General features: G+C 43.9%; 1 protein-coding gene across 1 annotated transcript in view; it reads right to left on the minus strand.

Annotated features, from left to right (window-relative positions):
• Positions 1-308: 308 nt before the first annotated feature.
• The window catches only part of LOC120981452 (sorting nexin-6-like), a 24,702-nt gene continuing 9,405 nt past the window's right edge, over positions 309-15,605 (minus strand). The window contains exons 2-9 of the mRNA XM_040410991.1: positions 13,659-13,796; positions 13,462-13,567; positions 10,844-10,919; positions 8,427-8,466; positions 6,414-6,500; positions 5,344-5,503; positions 1,937-2,022; positions 309-979 (exon numbers count right to left, since the gene is read on the minus strand). Coding sequence (XP_040266925.1) covers positions 926-979; positions 1,937-2,022; positions 5,344-5,503; positions 6,414-6,500; positions 8,427-8,466; positions 10,844-10,919; positions 13,462-13,567; positions 13,659-13,796 — 747 coding nt within the window. The 3' untranslated portion in view covers positions 309-925. The remainder of the gene's footprint in view (positions 980-1,936; positions 2,023-5,343; positions 5,504-6,413; positions 6,501-8,426; positions 8,467-10,843; positions 10,920-13,461; positions 13,568-13,658; positions 13,797-15,605) is intronic.

Below are 15,605 nucleotides of genomic sequence, written 5' to 3' on the forward strand. Positions count from 1 at the left end.
CAATGCGTTTTTTACCGATGGCTGCTTGCAGATATAGAGCGTTATTCTTCAGTTTTTCTTCACACACGTGAAAAAAAAGCACACTCTGAACGCAATCGAAGACAAACTGATTGAACTTGCCTGCAAAACAATCAGTTTTTCACCAAACAGATCCCGACTCAATCCATATCGCTGGTGTGAAAGAGGCCTAGTGTAGCAGCCGTTTATGTGCCCCTGGGATCTATCTGATCTCAGGTCCCCCTATCCAGTCACTAAAACGAATCCCATCTACTCTACATGAAAAAACACCAGGACGAGGTCGATTTAAAATCATTGGATTCACAGTTTATTTTACAATATTGGAGAAGTCTACAAGTTAAGGCATACATACTGATGCATTAGCGTTATGAACTGAATATTTAAAAAGATAATTGGAACGCTCTGAAATATCTAAGAAAATGTTTAATTAAAAAAAATATATAGTTCAGGAAATCAAGATAACGGAGGCTTACAAAACATCGAAAATCATTACATGGAACTCGGACAAGGTATGCGACCGTGAACGACTAATGGCAATGTTAATCCATTCGAACCGTGAATGTCGAACATCATCCAAGTGTAACATACATTGCTAAATAAGATTGGCATTATGTCATACAATTCATTACACATTTAATTGCTTAATTTCATCCCAAAAAAAAAAAAAAGGACGATTGTATCTGTGACGTACTAGAAAGCGTACAATGACTAAATAAAGGTACATGTGGATACACCAAGTGTGGGCTTTGCAACACAGTGCTCTTTCTAACATGGAGGTAGCCCAATGTCTGTATGGGGTCATCCTCTGGAGCTAGGAATTCCCATCTGACCAATCCATGGAAAATGTGGCAGCTCTTGGAGGTGACAGGAGGGTCTGGTTAACTCCCAGATTAGGACGGAGTGTGCTCTATGGTTTACCGTTTAACACAGCCAAGCAGCTCTGCAGCAGCTGCAAATTACCCTGAAAAAGAGAACACACAAGGTAAGTGAATGAGTAATAGCAGGCATGTCATAGTACATGGTGTGCTGTCCGCATCTTTTGTGGCCCCATTGAAGTTAATGGGTCCGCAACCGTTCTGCAAAAAATGCGAACTGAAAATACGACTGAGCCATGCGACTGATGTACGGTGAGGTCACATGGCCTAGGAAAAGCGCCAAACTTCTTTTTACAGCTGATCGGTGGGGGACCCGGGTGTCAGACCCCCCACGATCAATATCAGATCGGTGGGGGTCCAACACCCGCCCCCCCCCCACCGGTCAGCTGTTTGAAGGGCGCAGTGCGCACATGCATTCTCTTGTCTCTCTTCCTGCTCGCCATCGACATAGTAGGAAGAGAGACAGGAGGCAGCACGTGCACACCGCGCACGCTTTCCCTTCACACAGCTGATCAGCGGAGGTGCAGGGAGTCGGACCCATGCCAATCTGATATGGATGACCTATCCTGAGGATAATTCATCAATATTAAAAGCCCGGAGAACCCCTTTAATATAATTTACCGAATAACCACTTTAAGGCTCCCTTTAGTGGTTGTGAAGTCCTGCTCGGCCATGTTCATACAAAGCAGAGGAGAGAGAGCTGCTGCCAAATCCACATTTGCAGTGAAATCTGCAGTAATCCTTTTTACATGCAACACATTGTATTTAGGCAAAATATGCAGATAGAATAATAAAGTGAAGAGCCCAGCAAGAATATATGTAGACGTATTCTCCGACGAAAATCTAACACAAGTGATGGTAAATGTCACCCTTAACAAAATGAACAGCGTGTTTTTCTGGACAGGACGCCTTCTCAGCGCTGCGCAGCCTGGCACATTTCCCAGAGCTTCACCATAGCAACAATTATCAGGGTTTAATGAAAGTGCAGGACACGGAGGCACAAGAGAAGAAACGGGCACATGCGTGTCAATCAGAAAGCATACCTTGGCGTGCTTCAGTTCCAGTTCAGCAAGCTCGACTAGATTTTTACGAAAAGCAGCAACTCTTCTTGTTTTAAAGTCCGTCAATTCTAGAAAAGCAAAATCAGATCATGAAAGTCACCAAGTTTTGCAATAATTAATGAAAAAAATAAAATAAAATAAAATAAAAAAAGATTAATCCCAGCAAAAGTCAGAAATTGATTAGAATAGTGGAATATGTAGTTCAGGTACAGGCTTTATTTATATGGGTTGCTCGGTACTTGCAGTCCCATGTAAACAGATGTCTACAATTTGGAAAAATAATAGCATGCACCATGCTCAAGATTTTCCCTCAAGTGAGTTTGTCTGCAAAAAAAAAAAACAGGACATGGATATAATCTGTGACCAGTCCGTATAAAAAAGGGTCCATGTTCACGGGCCAGAGCACAAACTAGTTTAACATAACTTATCTGAATGAGCCCTGACTCTTGCCAAGTGTACGGCTGGCTTTACCCTGTGGCTCAGTTATACTGAGGAGCTTTACTACTTTTCTGCCAGTGTATGCATCATGGAATGCTCTGCTGTGTGACGGGCAGAGAAATCCAGAAATCCTCTCTGCTAGTTGGCAATGTACACGTGGGTCATATGCTGGCTTCACCTTTCTCCTCATCTGACTGCTCTGATGTCTCTTTATCACTTATTTTTCATTGGTGACATATCGCTAGAGTATGCCACCAATGTCAGGTGGGTGTGGGACCCGCACCTACCTCCAGAACGGGACCCCTAAAGTGAAGGGAGAACAGCCGTGCATGCCCAGCCACCCTCCATTCATTTTTATGGGACTTCTGAAAATAGCCGATCCTGCCAAACTCCCATAGAAATGAATAGAGACCATGCCACGTATGCAGAAAGACTATTTTACCTGTAACCTCCATCAGACTGGTTTCAAAGAAGTGCATTAACTTTATTATTTTCAGGAATAGCATGGTAGAGGGAAAGGATTATTTCAGAGCCACGTCACTCTTGGCATGTCAGCAAAGACAGAAGGTATATTAACGGGCTAAAGGGGGGGGGGGGGGGGGGGGGGGAGTTCATATAGGCGTTTTCAATACCGTTATAGCATGTTTATAACAGAAAAAAACAGAATTGATATACCGAAAAACCAAACGGAAACTTTTCGGTTTTAATCCATCCTCATATAGTTCAATGGAGAATAAATAACGGAAACCAGCATTCTGTCTGGTTTCCATTATTTTAGACCGGAAAAAAGTCTTGTCGGCAGGAATAATCCTAAATAATGGAAGTGTATTCTCCATTGAACTATATGAGGATGGATTCAAACGTAAAGGTTACCAGTATATCAATTCCGTTATTTTCTGTTATAAGCATGTTATAACGGAATTGAAAACACCTATGTGAACTGTGACCCCCCCTCCCCCCCCTCCAAGGGGACATTTATAAAGAATGGTGTTTTCATCTCCGGTCTGAGCAGCTGGGGGATGCGCCAAATCTTCGCAGAGAAGCAAGCCGCTCGTGGGTTTGATGCAATCTCCTGCTGGCTGTGCGGCAGACTAGCTGCCGTAGATTTAGTGTGAATCCAAATAAATGTGCTAAGCCTGCTGGCCCCACAGCTTTTTTCACCACTTCTGAAAATTGTCGAGAGGGGGGAAAAGTTGCAAAGGGTGCCGCAAATATGGCGCGTGCCAAAATTTGCTACTTTTTTGTAGCGTAAATGACATAATAAATATCCCCCTTCATGCTTTAATCTAGGTGGGGAGGCGGCATTACAAATAATTCCCCCCTTCCCTCAATGTCCAGGTGCTAATCTTTCCTCTCATACGATACCTGGCCTCAAGGACTTGGGCCCCTATATGCTTTTTAGCATGAACATCTGAGCTGCAGTAAGTTAGGAGGTCGGTTACATTTGCTCTTGGCTCTTGCTGGTGGTTTCTGTTTTTTTTTTTTTTTTTTTAAAACAGATGTTGAATTTCAGCTACAACGTCTCAGCAAATTCCTCCATTAGAGGAATATTCCTGGAATTTGTTCTTCCTGTTTTCTTCCATAAAAACAAATTTCACTGCAGAACATTTGGCAACACATTGTGCCTTTTCAAGAAGAAGGAGGCGGTGTGTGTATGTAATGCCTATGCTGTCCCCAGTATGAAGAACTACCTATCAATCTATCTATCGTGTCCCATCTATCTATCGTGTCCCATCTATCTATCGTGTCCCATCTATCTATCGTGTCCCATCTATCTATCGTGTCCCATCTATCTATCGTGTCCCATCTATCTATCGTGTCCCATCTATCTATCGTGTCCCATCTATCTATCGTGTCCCATCTATCTATCGTGTCCCATCTATCTATCGTGTCCCATCTATCTATCGTGTCCCATCTATCTATCGTGTCCCATCTATCTATCGTGTCCCATCTATCTATCGTGTCCCATCTATCTATTCTATCCATATAAAAAATTGTTTAGCAAATGTATGACTTTCAAAAATATTTTTCCTTAATAGCAGTGGGATGTAATCCTATTATACATGTAGACTGCACGCACAGCCATGTCCCCTTCACCGAGACACAGCAAGAGCAAGCTGAGCCCCCATGCAGAACCCACTGAGGGCTCACTATATGGAGTCTACACTTCCTTTAAATGTTGTGGTTGGAGTAAGGTGTACAACCAGCATCGGACTGAACTCCTTTGGGCCCACCAGAGGATATTCTGAGGCCCAACCCGCTGTGTGTATAGGACCTCAAGGCCCTGTTTTATTAGGGTTCCATTATTGTCGTAGCTTGGGCCCACCGGAGAATCGTCTGGTACTCCTACAGTTACAGCTGAACTGCTGCAGAGACGCCCTCTACTGGAGGCAGCCAAGGGTATGTTAGAGGTGGACATCTATGTACAAAATGTCTTTTAGTAAGGGGTTAAATAAAAAGCTCCATCAAAGCTTCTCGGATATAGCAAATAATGGTCATTGTTTTACAATTACACAATTGTGCAACAGTTTATAGGACACGTGTCTGAGTCATACAACTATGCACTGTAACTGAGCCCAAATTCTTAGAAATCACAGCCAAGTCTTAAGAATTTTTTTTTTCTTATCCCTGCACCAAACATTTAGCTTATATCCAAATCCTGCATGGTTTCCTGCACGGTCCTGCGGCTTTACAACTTCACTATTGTTAATGTACAGCACAGGGTTAAAGGGGTTGTCCCATCTAAGATCAGATATGCCGCCAATGTCAGATAGGTGTGGGTTTCAGAGTTGGGACCCATACCTATCTGACATTGGCGAGATATCCTACCCAAGATGGATGACAACCCCTTCAATAAAGATGTATGGTTGTATGCATGTACCCTGCTTTCTACCATGTTTAAATTATAGGCAGATAAATCCAGACAGTAATTCATCCATCATCCAGTTCACCTTGTTTAGCAGATTCTGAGATCTTCTCAAACTTCTGGCAGCACAACTGCTGAGTGGTTTCTGCGGACAGGACATCCTTGTTTTTAGCCCTCGCTTTATCTAGTGCTTTATTAGCATTTTCATAATCTACCAAAGAGCGGGATCGTCTGTACAAGAGATCCTGGAAATGACGATAGTTACCGTATTACAAAACCATACAAAAACGGTTGCCATATTACACTTATAAAACCAAGCATATATGATTCTTAAAGGGGTTGTCTCACTTCAGTAAATTGCATTTATTATGTAGAGAAAGTTAAAACAAGGCACTTTCTAATGTATTGTGATTGTCCATATTGCTTCCTTTGCTGACTTGATTCATTTTTCTATCTCAATATACATTTCTCATTTCCATGGTTACGACCACCCTGTAATCCAACAGTGGTGGACATGCTTGCACACTATAGGAAAAGACGCCGACCTCTCTGGTGGCTGGGGCTGCACATAGGCCGTCTCTTTTTCCTATATTCTACAAGCACGACCACCGCTGATGGATTGCAGGGTGGTCTGTAACCTCTAGAAACGAGCAGTGTATAATGTGATGGAAAAATGAATCCAGCCAGCAAAGGAGGTAATATAGACAATCACAATACATTAGTAAGTGCCTTGTATTCACTTTCTCTACATGATAAATGCCATTTGCTGAAGGGAGACTATGCCTTTAAGGGGGTTTTCCAGGATTCCCTTGGTTTTTAGTTATCCCCCATGCATGTCTGAGTGAAAGAATCACTTACCTGCTTCCCACCTCTCCAGTCCCAGGACGGTTTACAATCAGCAGGGACGTGCCACTGGGAGACACATGGCCGCTGAGGCTAGTTATTGGCTGCAGTGGCGCATGTGACCCCGTCTGTAGCTCACCTAAAAGTAAAAAAGCCTGGACCAGAAGACATGACCGGAGCGGTGGGGACTAGGTGAGTATAATTATTTTATTAGGTCATGCTCTAGGGGACGTTAGGTAAAAACCAAAGGGATCCTGCATAACCCCTTTAAAAAACACATGTTGTTACTAATACATGTACTGAACCATTTACCTTAGCAGCTTGTGATTCCCTTAAATAATATTTCAGAAGATCGGACAGCTTGAGATCTTCATCAGCTGATATCCGGGCCTCAATTTTCTAGAGAAAAGACAAAAGTGATTCCGAGTCTTAGCTGGACATAGAAAGACATCAAAAGCTATAAAGGACCGAGGACTCCTGCCGTCACCATTCATCTAGAACACTACCTAGCAGAGAGGAGGCCCTAAACGTATATTGTAGAGAGGCTGGCCCCAAACATTTCACCAGTCCAGTGAACATGGGACTCAGTGTTGGGCTCCCCATGCTATAAAATAAGAGATATAGAAGAGCCAAAAAGGGTTCCGAGACGGGCGACCAGATCACCAAATGGCATGGAAGATCTCTTTTATAATGAGAGGCTCAAAAAACTGGGTTTAATCAACTTACGCTTTCTAGAAGTGATCACACTTTACATGTATAAAATATATGTGCTGTCAACACAGAGAACTGCAAAGGATTTATTCATCCCGAGGACTTTACAAAGGACCAGGGGACATTCATTACATAAGGAGGAAAGGAGATTTAGACATCAGTACAGGAAAGGATTCTTTACAGTCAGAACAGTCAGACTGTGAAAAGCCCTTCCCCCGAGAGATGGGAATCGCAGATACTATTTCAGCATTTAAAAAAGATGCTTATCTAATAGAAAATGGCATTGAGGGTTATAATTGAAGACCACCTGTCAGCAAATCTGTCCCTATGACACCGGCTGACCTGTTACATGTGCACTTGGCAGCTGAAGGCATCTGTGTTGGTCCCATGATGTTTTAATGTATGCAAATGAGCCTCTAAGAGCAACGGGGGCATTACCGTTACACCTAGAGACTCTGCTCTCTCTGCAACTGCCGCGTCCTCTGCACTTTGAGTGACAGGGCCAGGCAGTGTAAATGGGATCACATCTTGCCCTAATCTCTCGCACTGCGTCGTGCACTTCAGTATCTGGCGCACTACAGGAAAGAAGCTTGCAGTACAGAAGAGAACTGCTGGGGGGCCTCTTCCCTGTACTGCGCCAGACACTGGATCACGTGGCACAGTGCGAGAGTTTAAGAGAAGTCAGGGCCAAGCGTGATCACATTCCCACTGCCCGGCCCTGTCCATCAAAGTGCAGAGGGAGCAGAGCCTCTCGGTGTAATGGTAACGCCCCCGTTGCTCCTAGAGGCTCATTTGCATATATTAAAACACCATTTTTCTCCGCAATGCGGACACATATGAACATGGGACCAACACAGATGTCTTCAGCTGCCAAGTGCACATGTAACAGGTCAGCCAGTGTCATGGGGACAGATCTGCTGACAGATGCCCTTTAATATCACAATTAGTATTGTATAATAGGTCAGAGAACATGGACTTATGTCTTTGTTCAATCTACGTAACTACGTATCTGTAGGCGTTGGAGCCACAAAGATTCTGCTCTTTCTCCCCAGACAAATGTCCAGTGGGAACGTTGTAATATCCCATAAGAAACAGAACCGAGCTGCACACAATCTAAATGGCTTCATACATGGAAGAGTTTTTCCAGCCGAAAGCATTCATTATCTGTCCACTGGAGAGGCGATAGTGGGGCTCCGACCGCCGTCTCCCCCGGCCATGCAACTGAATGGTGCAGTAGTTGAGCACGAGCACAGGTTTAATTAACCATTAAAAAACCAATTCCCATCTCTTCCAATACCAACTCAATTAAAAGTGGCAGTGGGAAGGATCGCTCTTCCCTCTAATGTAACTGTTCTAAAAAATAAAATATTATCTGCTTGACATTGAAGACCTAATCTGTCGATAACTAAGCCATTATCCACAACGCTGCGACATTATCACAGCGCGAAGATCCCTTGGTTTAAAGCGGCTATTTCACATCTTCGGCCAAGAAACAAAGAAATCATTTTCAACACCGCAAAGTACGTCAAGGTCAGTCTGATGCGGCTTAGCTACAGTCATTGCGATTATGGAGGCAATTATTGCCACAGCGGTAGTAATAACTGCAATACATACACGGGTCTTGTCGAACAACTCAGACACTCGTAGGAAAAATCTGTAGGAGACAGAGAGAGAAGAGAGGATTATATATTAACCACTTATCGCCCACTTCGGTGACAAGAACGATTTCACAGCAATAACTTTTTTTCCTTTTTGTTGGAGATATATAGGGTTTATTTTATATCATTTCATATGTAGCTTTTTAGCATAATTACACATAAAGGGGGAGACTTATCAAGACCTGTTTTCCACGCCGCCTGAGGATGTACTTGACTTCGGACAAGATGCAAACCTCGTCATAAAATAAGCACATCCTCTGGCAGTCTGTGGGCCTAGAATGAAAACTACGCCATCGTAGCTGCCGTAGATTTCAGTCATCATTTACGTGAGAGTCAGAAAGTGGGGAGGACGTTTGCCCAAAACTTTTTGTGGAAGTGCGTCTTAAAAAGTAGCAAACCCTGGGCCTTCTACTCCAGTTTTTTGCCATGTGGGGGGTATATTTCAACCATATTCAATAAATCAGAAAACGGGGGCAGTGTTCCACATTTTATCATTTTCAATGGACGTTGGTATAAGAAGGACTTTAAAAAGGTACTCTCCTCTTAGACATTTATGGCATACCTACAAGATATGCCATAAATGTCCCACCTTTGGGACCCACTCCATATCTAGAACAGGGGTTCTCTGGCCCCATCCCACTGGCTGACACAAGGAGAGTATAGAGGTGGCAGGGATTAAGGAAACAGCCACGCTCCCTGTGCTCCAAGCTTCTGTAATTCCCACAGACGAGAACAAGAGTTATGGAAACAATGAGGCACAAGGATCTCGGCTGTTTCCATAATCCCAGCCGCCAAGTTTACAGAGGTTAAGATCACCCTGCAATCCAGCAGCACCGGCCGTGCTTGCACTTTTTTCCTACAGTATGAAAGCACGACCACCGCTGCTGTATTACAGGGTGGTCGTAACCCCTGGAAATGAGCAGTTTATAATGTGTGGAAAGATAAATCAAGCCAGCAAAGGAAGCAATATGGACAATCACAATACATTAGTAAGTGGCTTGTATTAGCTTTCTCTACATGATAAATGCTATTTGCCGAAGTGAGACAACCCCTTTAATATCATGTTGGATCCATGATGGCAGTATAGAAATAAAGCTTTTCCACGTTTCAAAGAATTGTTTGGTGCGTCTCCCCTTTACCCCATCCATGGTACCCCATCCATCCGTAGCTGTATTGCGGCCTGCAAACAGCGGGTCCACAATATATGGGCACCGGCCGTGTACACCCCGTATCACGGATGCAAACCCATTCACTTGAATGGGTCTGCAATCTGGAAGCTGCCTCCGCACCGCAAAAAAATAGAACATGGTTCAAAGCAGGCCACGACGGGGGTCGAGCCTCCCTAGCATCGTGGATGACGCTGGGGAGGCTCGTCCCTATCGCGGCCTGCTATTGGCTGCTCTCCCCCCCCCCGCCCGCCGCCGGATGTTTTGATCCAGTGCGGGGCATTGTTGAGGTTTTATATGATATTTTATACACACTTTTACCCATATAGAAACATAGAACATAGAATGTGTCGGCAGATAAGAACCATTTGGCCCATCTAGTCTGCCCAATATACTAAATACTATGGATAGCCCCGGCCCTATCTTATATGAAGGATGGCCTTATGCCTATCCCATGCATGCTTAAACTCCTTCACTGTATTTGCAGCTACCACTTCTGCAGGAAGGCTATTCCATGCATCCACTACTCTCTCAGTAAAGTAATACTTCCTGATATTACTTTAAACCTTTGCCCCTCTAATTTAAAACTGTGTCCTCTTGTAGCAGTTTTTCTTCTTTTAAATATGCTCTCTTCCTTTACCGAGTTGATTCCCTTTATGTATTTAAAAGTTTCTATCATATCCCCTCTGTCTCGTCTTTCTTCCAAGCTATACATGTTAACGTCCTTTAACCTTTCCTGGTAAGTTTTATCCTGCAATCCATGTACTAGTTTTAACTTATATGCTTATATGTTTTAACTTATATGCTTTATTCACCTGCTATACATTGGCTTGATTGATCTTATGGACGATGGTCCCTTAGACGCGTACCCACGCCACATCTAGTGTATATATTTCTAATATACATACTTCCCACCTACAAGTATTGGCGCTCGCATCGGGTTTTCAGGAACAGGCGGATTTGAGTGGGATTTACCACCCATTAACCCTCCTACCTTCTTCTTGATCCAGTGCGACAAGGGGATGCAGCGGTGGCCTTGCTGGCATCAGGAGAGACCTGGGTGCCGGGGTAAGTATAACCTATATAAAGTGCCCGGGCATCAGTGGGGGTCATTATAGGGGTTGGATAACCCTTTTAAAGGAACTATTGTGTAAGAGAATCCCTCCAGAGATGCAGTCAGTAATTTATATGTACATATGGATCTTACTTGCATATATCAGTGTTATCCTGGGTTCCCAACGTGTACATGGAGGAGCCTATTCTGTTATAGTCGTCAGCTACACCTACAAAACAGGGTACAAAAAGGGTCAGGACAAAATCTTTTCAACTTGTGCTGCCATGTCAATATCACCAATACTAAACGCAGAGCCTACAAATTCTAAAAATCCTCATGACCAGGTAAATTATTTGGCTGCCATAAGGGCTCCAATACAGGGTTACAGTTAGGTTGGCTAAAAAGTGATCTGCAAGAAGTAGGGACTAGAACTTTCAACCACACAAAACTAGGTTCTGGAGGGTAGATCCTGTCCTATTTTATGGTACTGCCCTGCATATGTTATTGGCGATGATGCACTTTAAGTATGTGCCTGATCGTTTTTGCGTCATGAACACGAAACTAGTATGGCTGCTCAATCACCGCCTCCTTCATCTATCTGTCCCTGTAGACACTGATCTCTGTAAAATGATCACAAGGTGGGAATGAAGGGCACATTGTGTTGGGCCCCCTATCAGAGAGAGCTGATCCCTGGAGTCTGGAGAATTGAATACTTTAACAAACCAAGGACGAAGTGTAGTAAATTTGATCATCAAACCTTCTCAGAAATGGGCTATTAAGGGGTATTCTTATCTCAGATATTGATGGTATATGGCTAGGATATGCCGCCAATGTCAGATAGGAGCAGGTCCCAGAGGTGGGACTCACACCTATCTCCAGAACGGGAAACCCCGAATTGAAGGAGCGTACATCACCCAAGCACAGCCACCCTCCATTCACTGCTATGGAAGTTCAGAATATATCTGAGTACTGGCTATTTTTGGCAGTACCATAGAGGAGAATGGAGAGGTGGCCGTGCATGTGGGATGCTCTCACAATTCACTGCTACGGGACTTCCAAAAATAGCCGGAATTCCTGTAGCAGTCAATGTGGAGAACGCTGTGATGCGTAGTGTGCTCTCCTTTATTTTGGAGGCCCCGTTACGGGACCTGCTCCTATCTGACATGGTGGCATATCCTAGCCATATGCTGCCAATGCTGAGAGGAATATAACCCTTTAAGCTTGTAATTTAAAAGGTGTTGTCGTAACCTTATAACCTATCCACAGCATAGGGCATAATTGTCAGATCAGTGGGGGGTTCAACTGCTAGAACCCTTACCGAACAAAAAAAGGGGGGGTCCTATTTTCCCCCATATGAATTGAGCAGCGGTCAAGCATCTGTCCTGTCGTGCTATTCATTTCTATGGGTAGAGCACTCTGCTATCTTCGTCATCCCATATTATTGCACATGACCCTCATTTTCACAATCAATGGGAATCTGACTACCGGAATATATGACAAGTATAAATTCTGGGACAACTTCTTTACCGTGGTCAGATCTTCAGAGAGAGATGTAAAAAAGAAAGTTTTCACATTCTTGCACAGTAAAATAAAAATTTTTGCAGATGACACTAAACTGCGTAAAGTAATTTACACTGAAGAGGACAGTATACTACTACAGAGGGATCTGGATAGATTGGAGGCTTGGGCAGATAAGTGGCAGATGAGGTTAACACTGACAAATGTAAAGTTATGCACATGGGAAGGAATAATGCAAGTCACCCGTACATACTAAATGGTAAAACACTCGGTAACACTGACATGGAAAAGGATCTAGGAATTTTAATAAACAGCAAACTAAGCTGCAAAAACCAGTGTCAGGCAGCTGCTGCCAAGGGCCAATAAGATAATGGGTTGCATCAGAAGGGGCATACATGCCTGTGATGAGAACATAGTCCTACCACTTTACAAATCACTGGTCAGACCACACATGGAGTACTGTGTACAGTTCTGGGCTCCTGTGAACAAGGCAGACATAGCAGAGCTGGAGAGGGTCCAGAGGAGGGCAACTAAAGTAATAACTGGAATGGGGCAACTACAGTACCCTGAAAGATTATCAAAATTAGGGTTATTCACTTTAGAAAAAAAGACGACTGAGGGGAGATCTAATTACTATGTATAAATATATCAGAGATCTCTCCCACCATCTATTTATTCCCAGGACTGTGACTGTAACGAGGGGACATCCTCTGCGTCTGGAGGAAAGAAGGTTTGTACACAAACATAGAAGAGGATTCTTTACGGTAAGAGCAGTGAGACTATGGAACTCTCTGCCTGAGGAGGTGGTGATGGTGAGTACAATAAAGGAATTCAAGAGGGGCCTGGATGTATTTCTGGAGTGTGATAATATTACAGGCTATAGCTACTAGAGAGGGGGCGTTGATCCAGGGAGTTATTCTGGTTGGAGTCGGAAGGAATTTTTTCACCCTTAAGTTGGGAAAATTAGCTTCTACCTCACTGTTTGTTTTTTTTTGCCTTCCTCTAAATCAACTTGCAGGATAACAGGCCGAACTGGATGGACAAATGTCTTTTTTCGGCCTTATAACCCATGTTACTATGTTCTTATGTAAAGGGGTATTCCCAACTTGGCTAAAACCAGCAGAGGACAAGACTACAATCTCTTCAAGAGGGCCTCACACAGTAAATAGTTGCTACCACAAGGCATGACACGGAGGAAGCAAGGAGGCTAGAAATACTGCTTCATATATTACCGTTTCAGTGAAGGGACTTGCATTTGTGGGATCTTGTCATCTTGTCCGACTTTGCACTCGCATCCTTTACTCTGTTGTGATATTCAACAAGGAAGGTCCGCTCGTGATCAAAGAAATCGTCCACATCCTACGAAGGCGCAAGGAAAAGAAGGGAAATTGTTGTTTAGTGATTATCTACTATACTGAGGGCCACAACGATGGGGGACATGCTAGCTTACCTTTGTACCAGAGACAATGACGCCATCGGCTGATTTCACTACACTTTTGAAGAAATCTTCCAGTTTTTCCTTTTTGTTTTTCCCTCGAACACTTAACTGTAATATAGAATACCATGTACTGAGATTAATGTCTACCGCCTGGAATAAGACATCAGAACATCTGTGACCTGGTCACCTACTTTTTGTCTCTCTCCGTTTGTTGCCCTGAAGGTAACAGATGGAGAAAAGTTTCCCACTAAATGGGTTACACAGGCAAAGATTCCTAAAGTTTATCTCATTGTCTGCAAAGAGGCATCTCAAGGAGAGAGAACCATCTCGCTGGTGCCACCTTGTGGAAGTGGTTTCCTACGAGTCAAAATCTGACTTTTTAACAAGCCTTGGAACGTGACGAGGACAAATAGCCAGGCAAAATATCCATCTGCAGACAGCTGTTTTGGGGTGCTTGCCCCTCTTAAGAATCTGGCTGGCTGAGAAGCCTTGGGTAGAGCTTAGGTAGGTACTGGCTGCCCTTAAAGAGACCTGCCATTGTAACAGTGCACTGGCGAGATGTTTCTCTTCCTTGGGAGATACCCCTTTGCATATTGTTTTTCCCTGGAGAATTGCCAATAAGTCTCCGTACCAAGGAGCCTTCCACGAAGTCTCCATACAGGGCTGGTCTCTTTAAGGAGATCAGCACCCTGCCTAAACCGCATCTCAAAAAGGCGTTCGCCGGGCTACAGATATTGATGATCTATCCTCAGCATAGGTCATCAATATCAGATCGGTAGGCCCCCTCAAGCAGCTGTGGTGCCAGAAACTACACAGTGTACGGAGCAGAGGCAGAAGGTTCCATACACAGTGTCATTTCAGGTACCAGCCTACATTCACTTGAATGGCAGCTGAACTGCAGTACCTTGTCCTGGCCACCACACAGTGTATGGAGCCTTCATCAATATCCAAGTCCTGGAAAACTCCTTTAACATTAGCAAGTGGTTGTCCAGTTTAAAACCCCTTATCATATTGTGGCAAAACCAACCTCGCCACTGGGTTTTGGGAGGGGCCTGTTGCCAGCCTCTTGCCTCAGGATTATGGCCCATATACTAACTTTGAAGAAGAAGACAGACCGGCCACACAGCCTAAATCTGTGGAACTGTTTTGGGCAGGAAAGCTATGCTTGCGGTCGGCCAAATGTGACTTCCATGAAATTCGGGAACCCCTGCTCAGATCTGGGTGATTTTTGGATATGTTTGTTCACCCAGATCAGAGCTATCCATGGCTGTATAGTTATGGGATATGTGGTGTTTTGAGGTGGCTTCTCTGTTTTGGGGAAAAATTTGTGTCTGTGAGTGATTAAGTTAGCCCATTATGTTTAGTAATTGATCACAGACAGAGCCCATTGTGTTTTGGTAATTGTATTTTGTTGATTGCGTCAAAGACAATGCCTATTCTGTTATTGAGTGCGTCACAGGCAATGCCATTGTGTTTGTTGAATGTATAGTTTTTGTGTTTAAGCTGTAAAACTGTAAAGGATTGGCTGCTATGTTATGTCCTCAGTTTGAAAATGTGTATATAAGTCAATGCTTGTGTGTTCAATAAAGAGTTCCTGTTTTACCCTTCATCATGTTGAGGCTGGTGTTTGGGTAACTGATCGACACTGGGGATTGCTATACGCTCAAGATTTTCTATACTCCCCTGGCTATACTATTAGCTCTTGTAAGAGCTTGTTCATGGTTCCTGCTCTCGGATTTAGGAGAGGTTCACCCACTGGAAGCTGAAGCCCGGTCTTGGGTCCAGCGTGGGGTTATGGTGTCAAGTTGAGTGCTTGGAGCCCTCGGGAAGCACTAGGAGCATCCATCAATGGAAGTACCCGTCGGGTGCCAGGAGATCCGTTACACATATATTAAAGAATTCTAATAGAGGGGGGTCCACCCACCCATGATGCTCGACTCTTTGCCAAATGGCTGCGGG

Source organism: Bufo bufo, chromosome 11 (assembly GCF_905171765.1).
Source record: "Bufo bufo chromosome 11, aBufBuf1.1, whole genome shotgun sequence".
Taxonomy (NCBI): domain Eukaryota; kingdom Metazoa; phylum Chordata; class Amphibia; order Anura; family Bufonidae; genus Bufo; species Bufo bufo.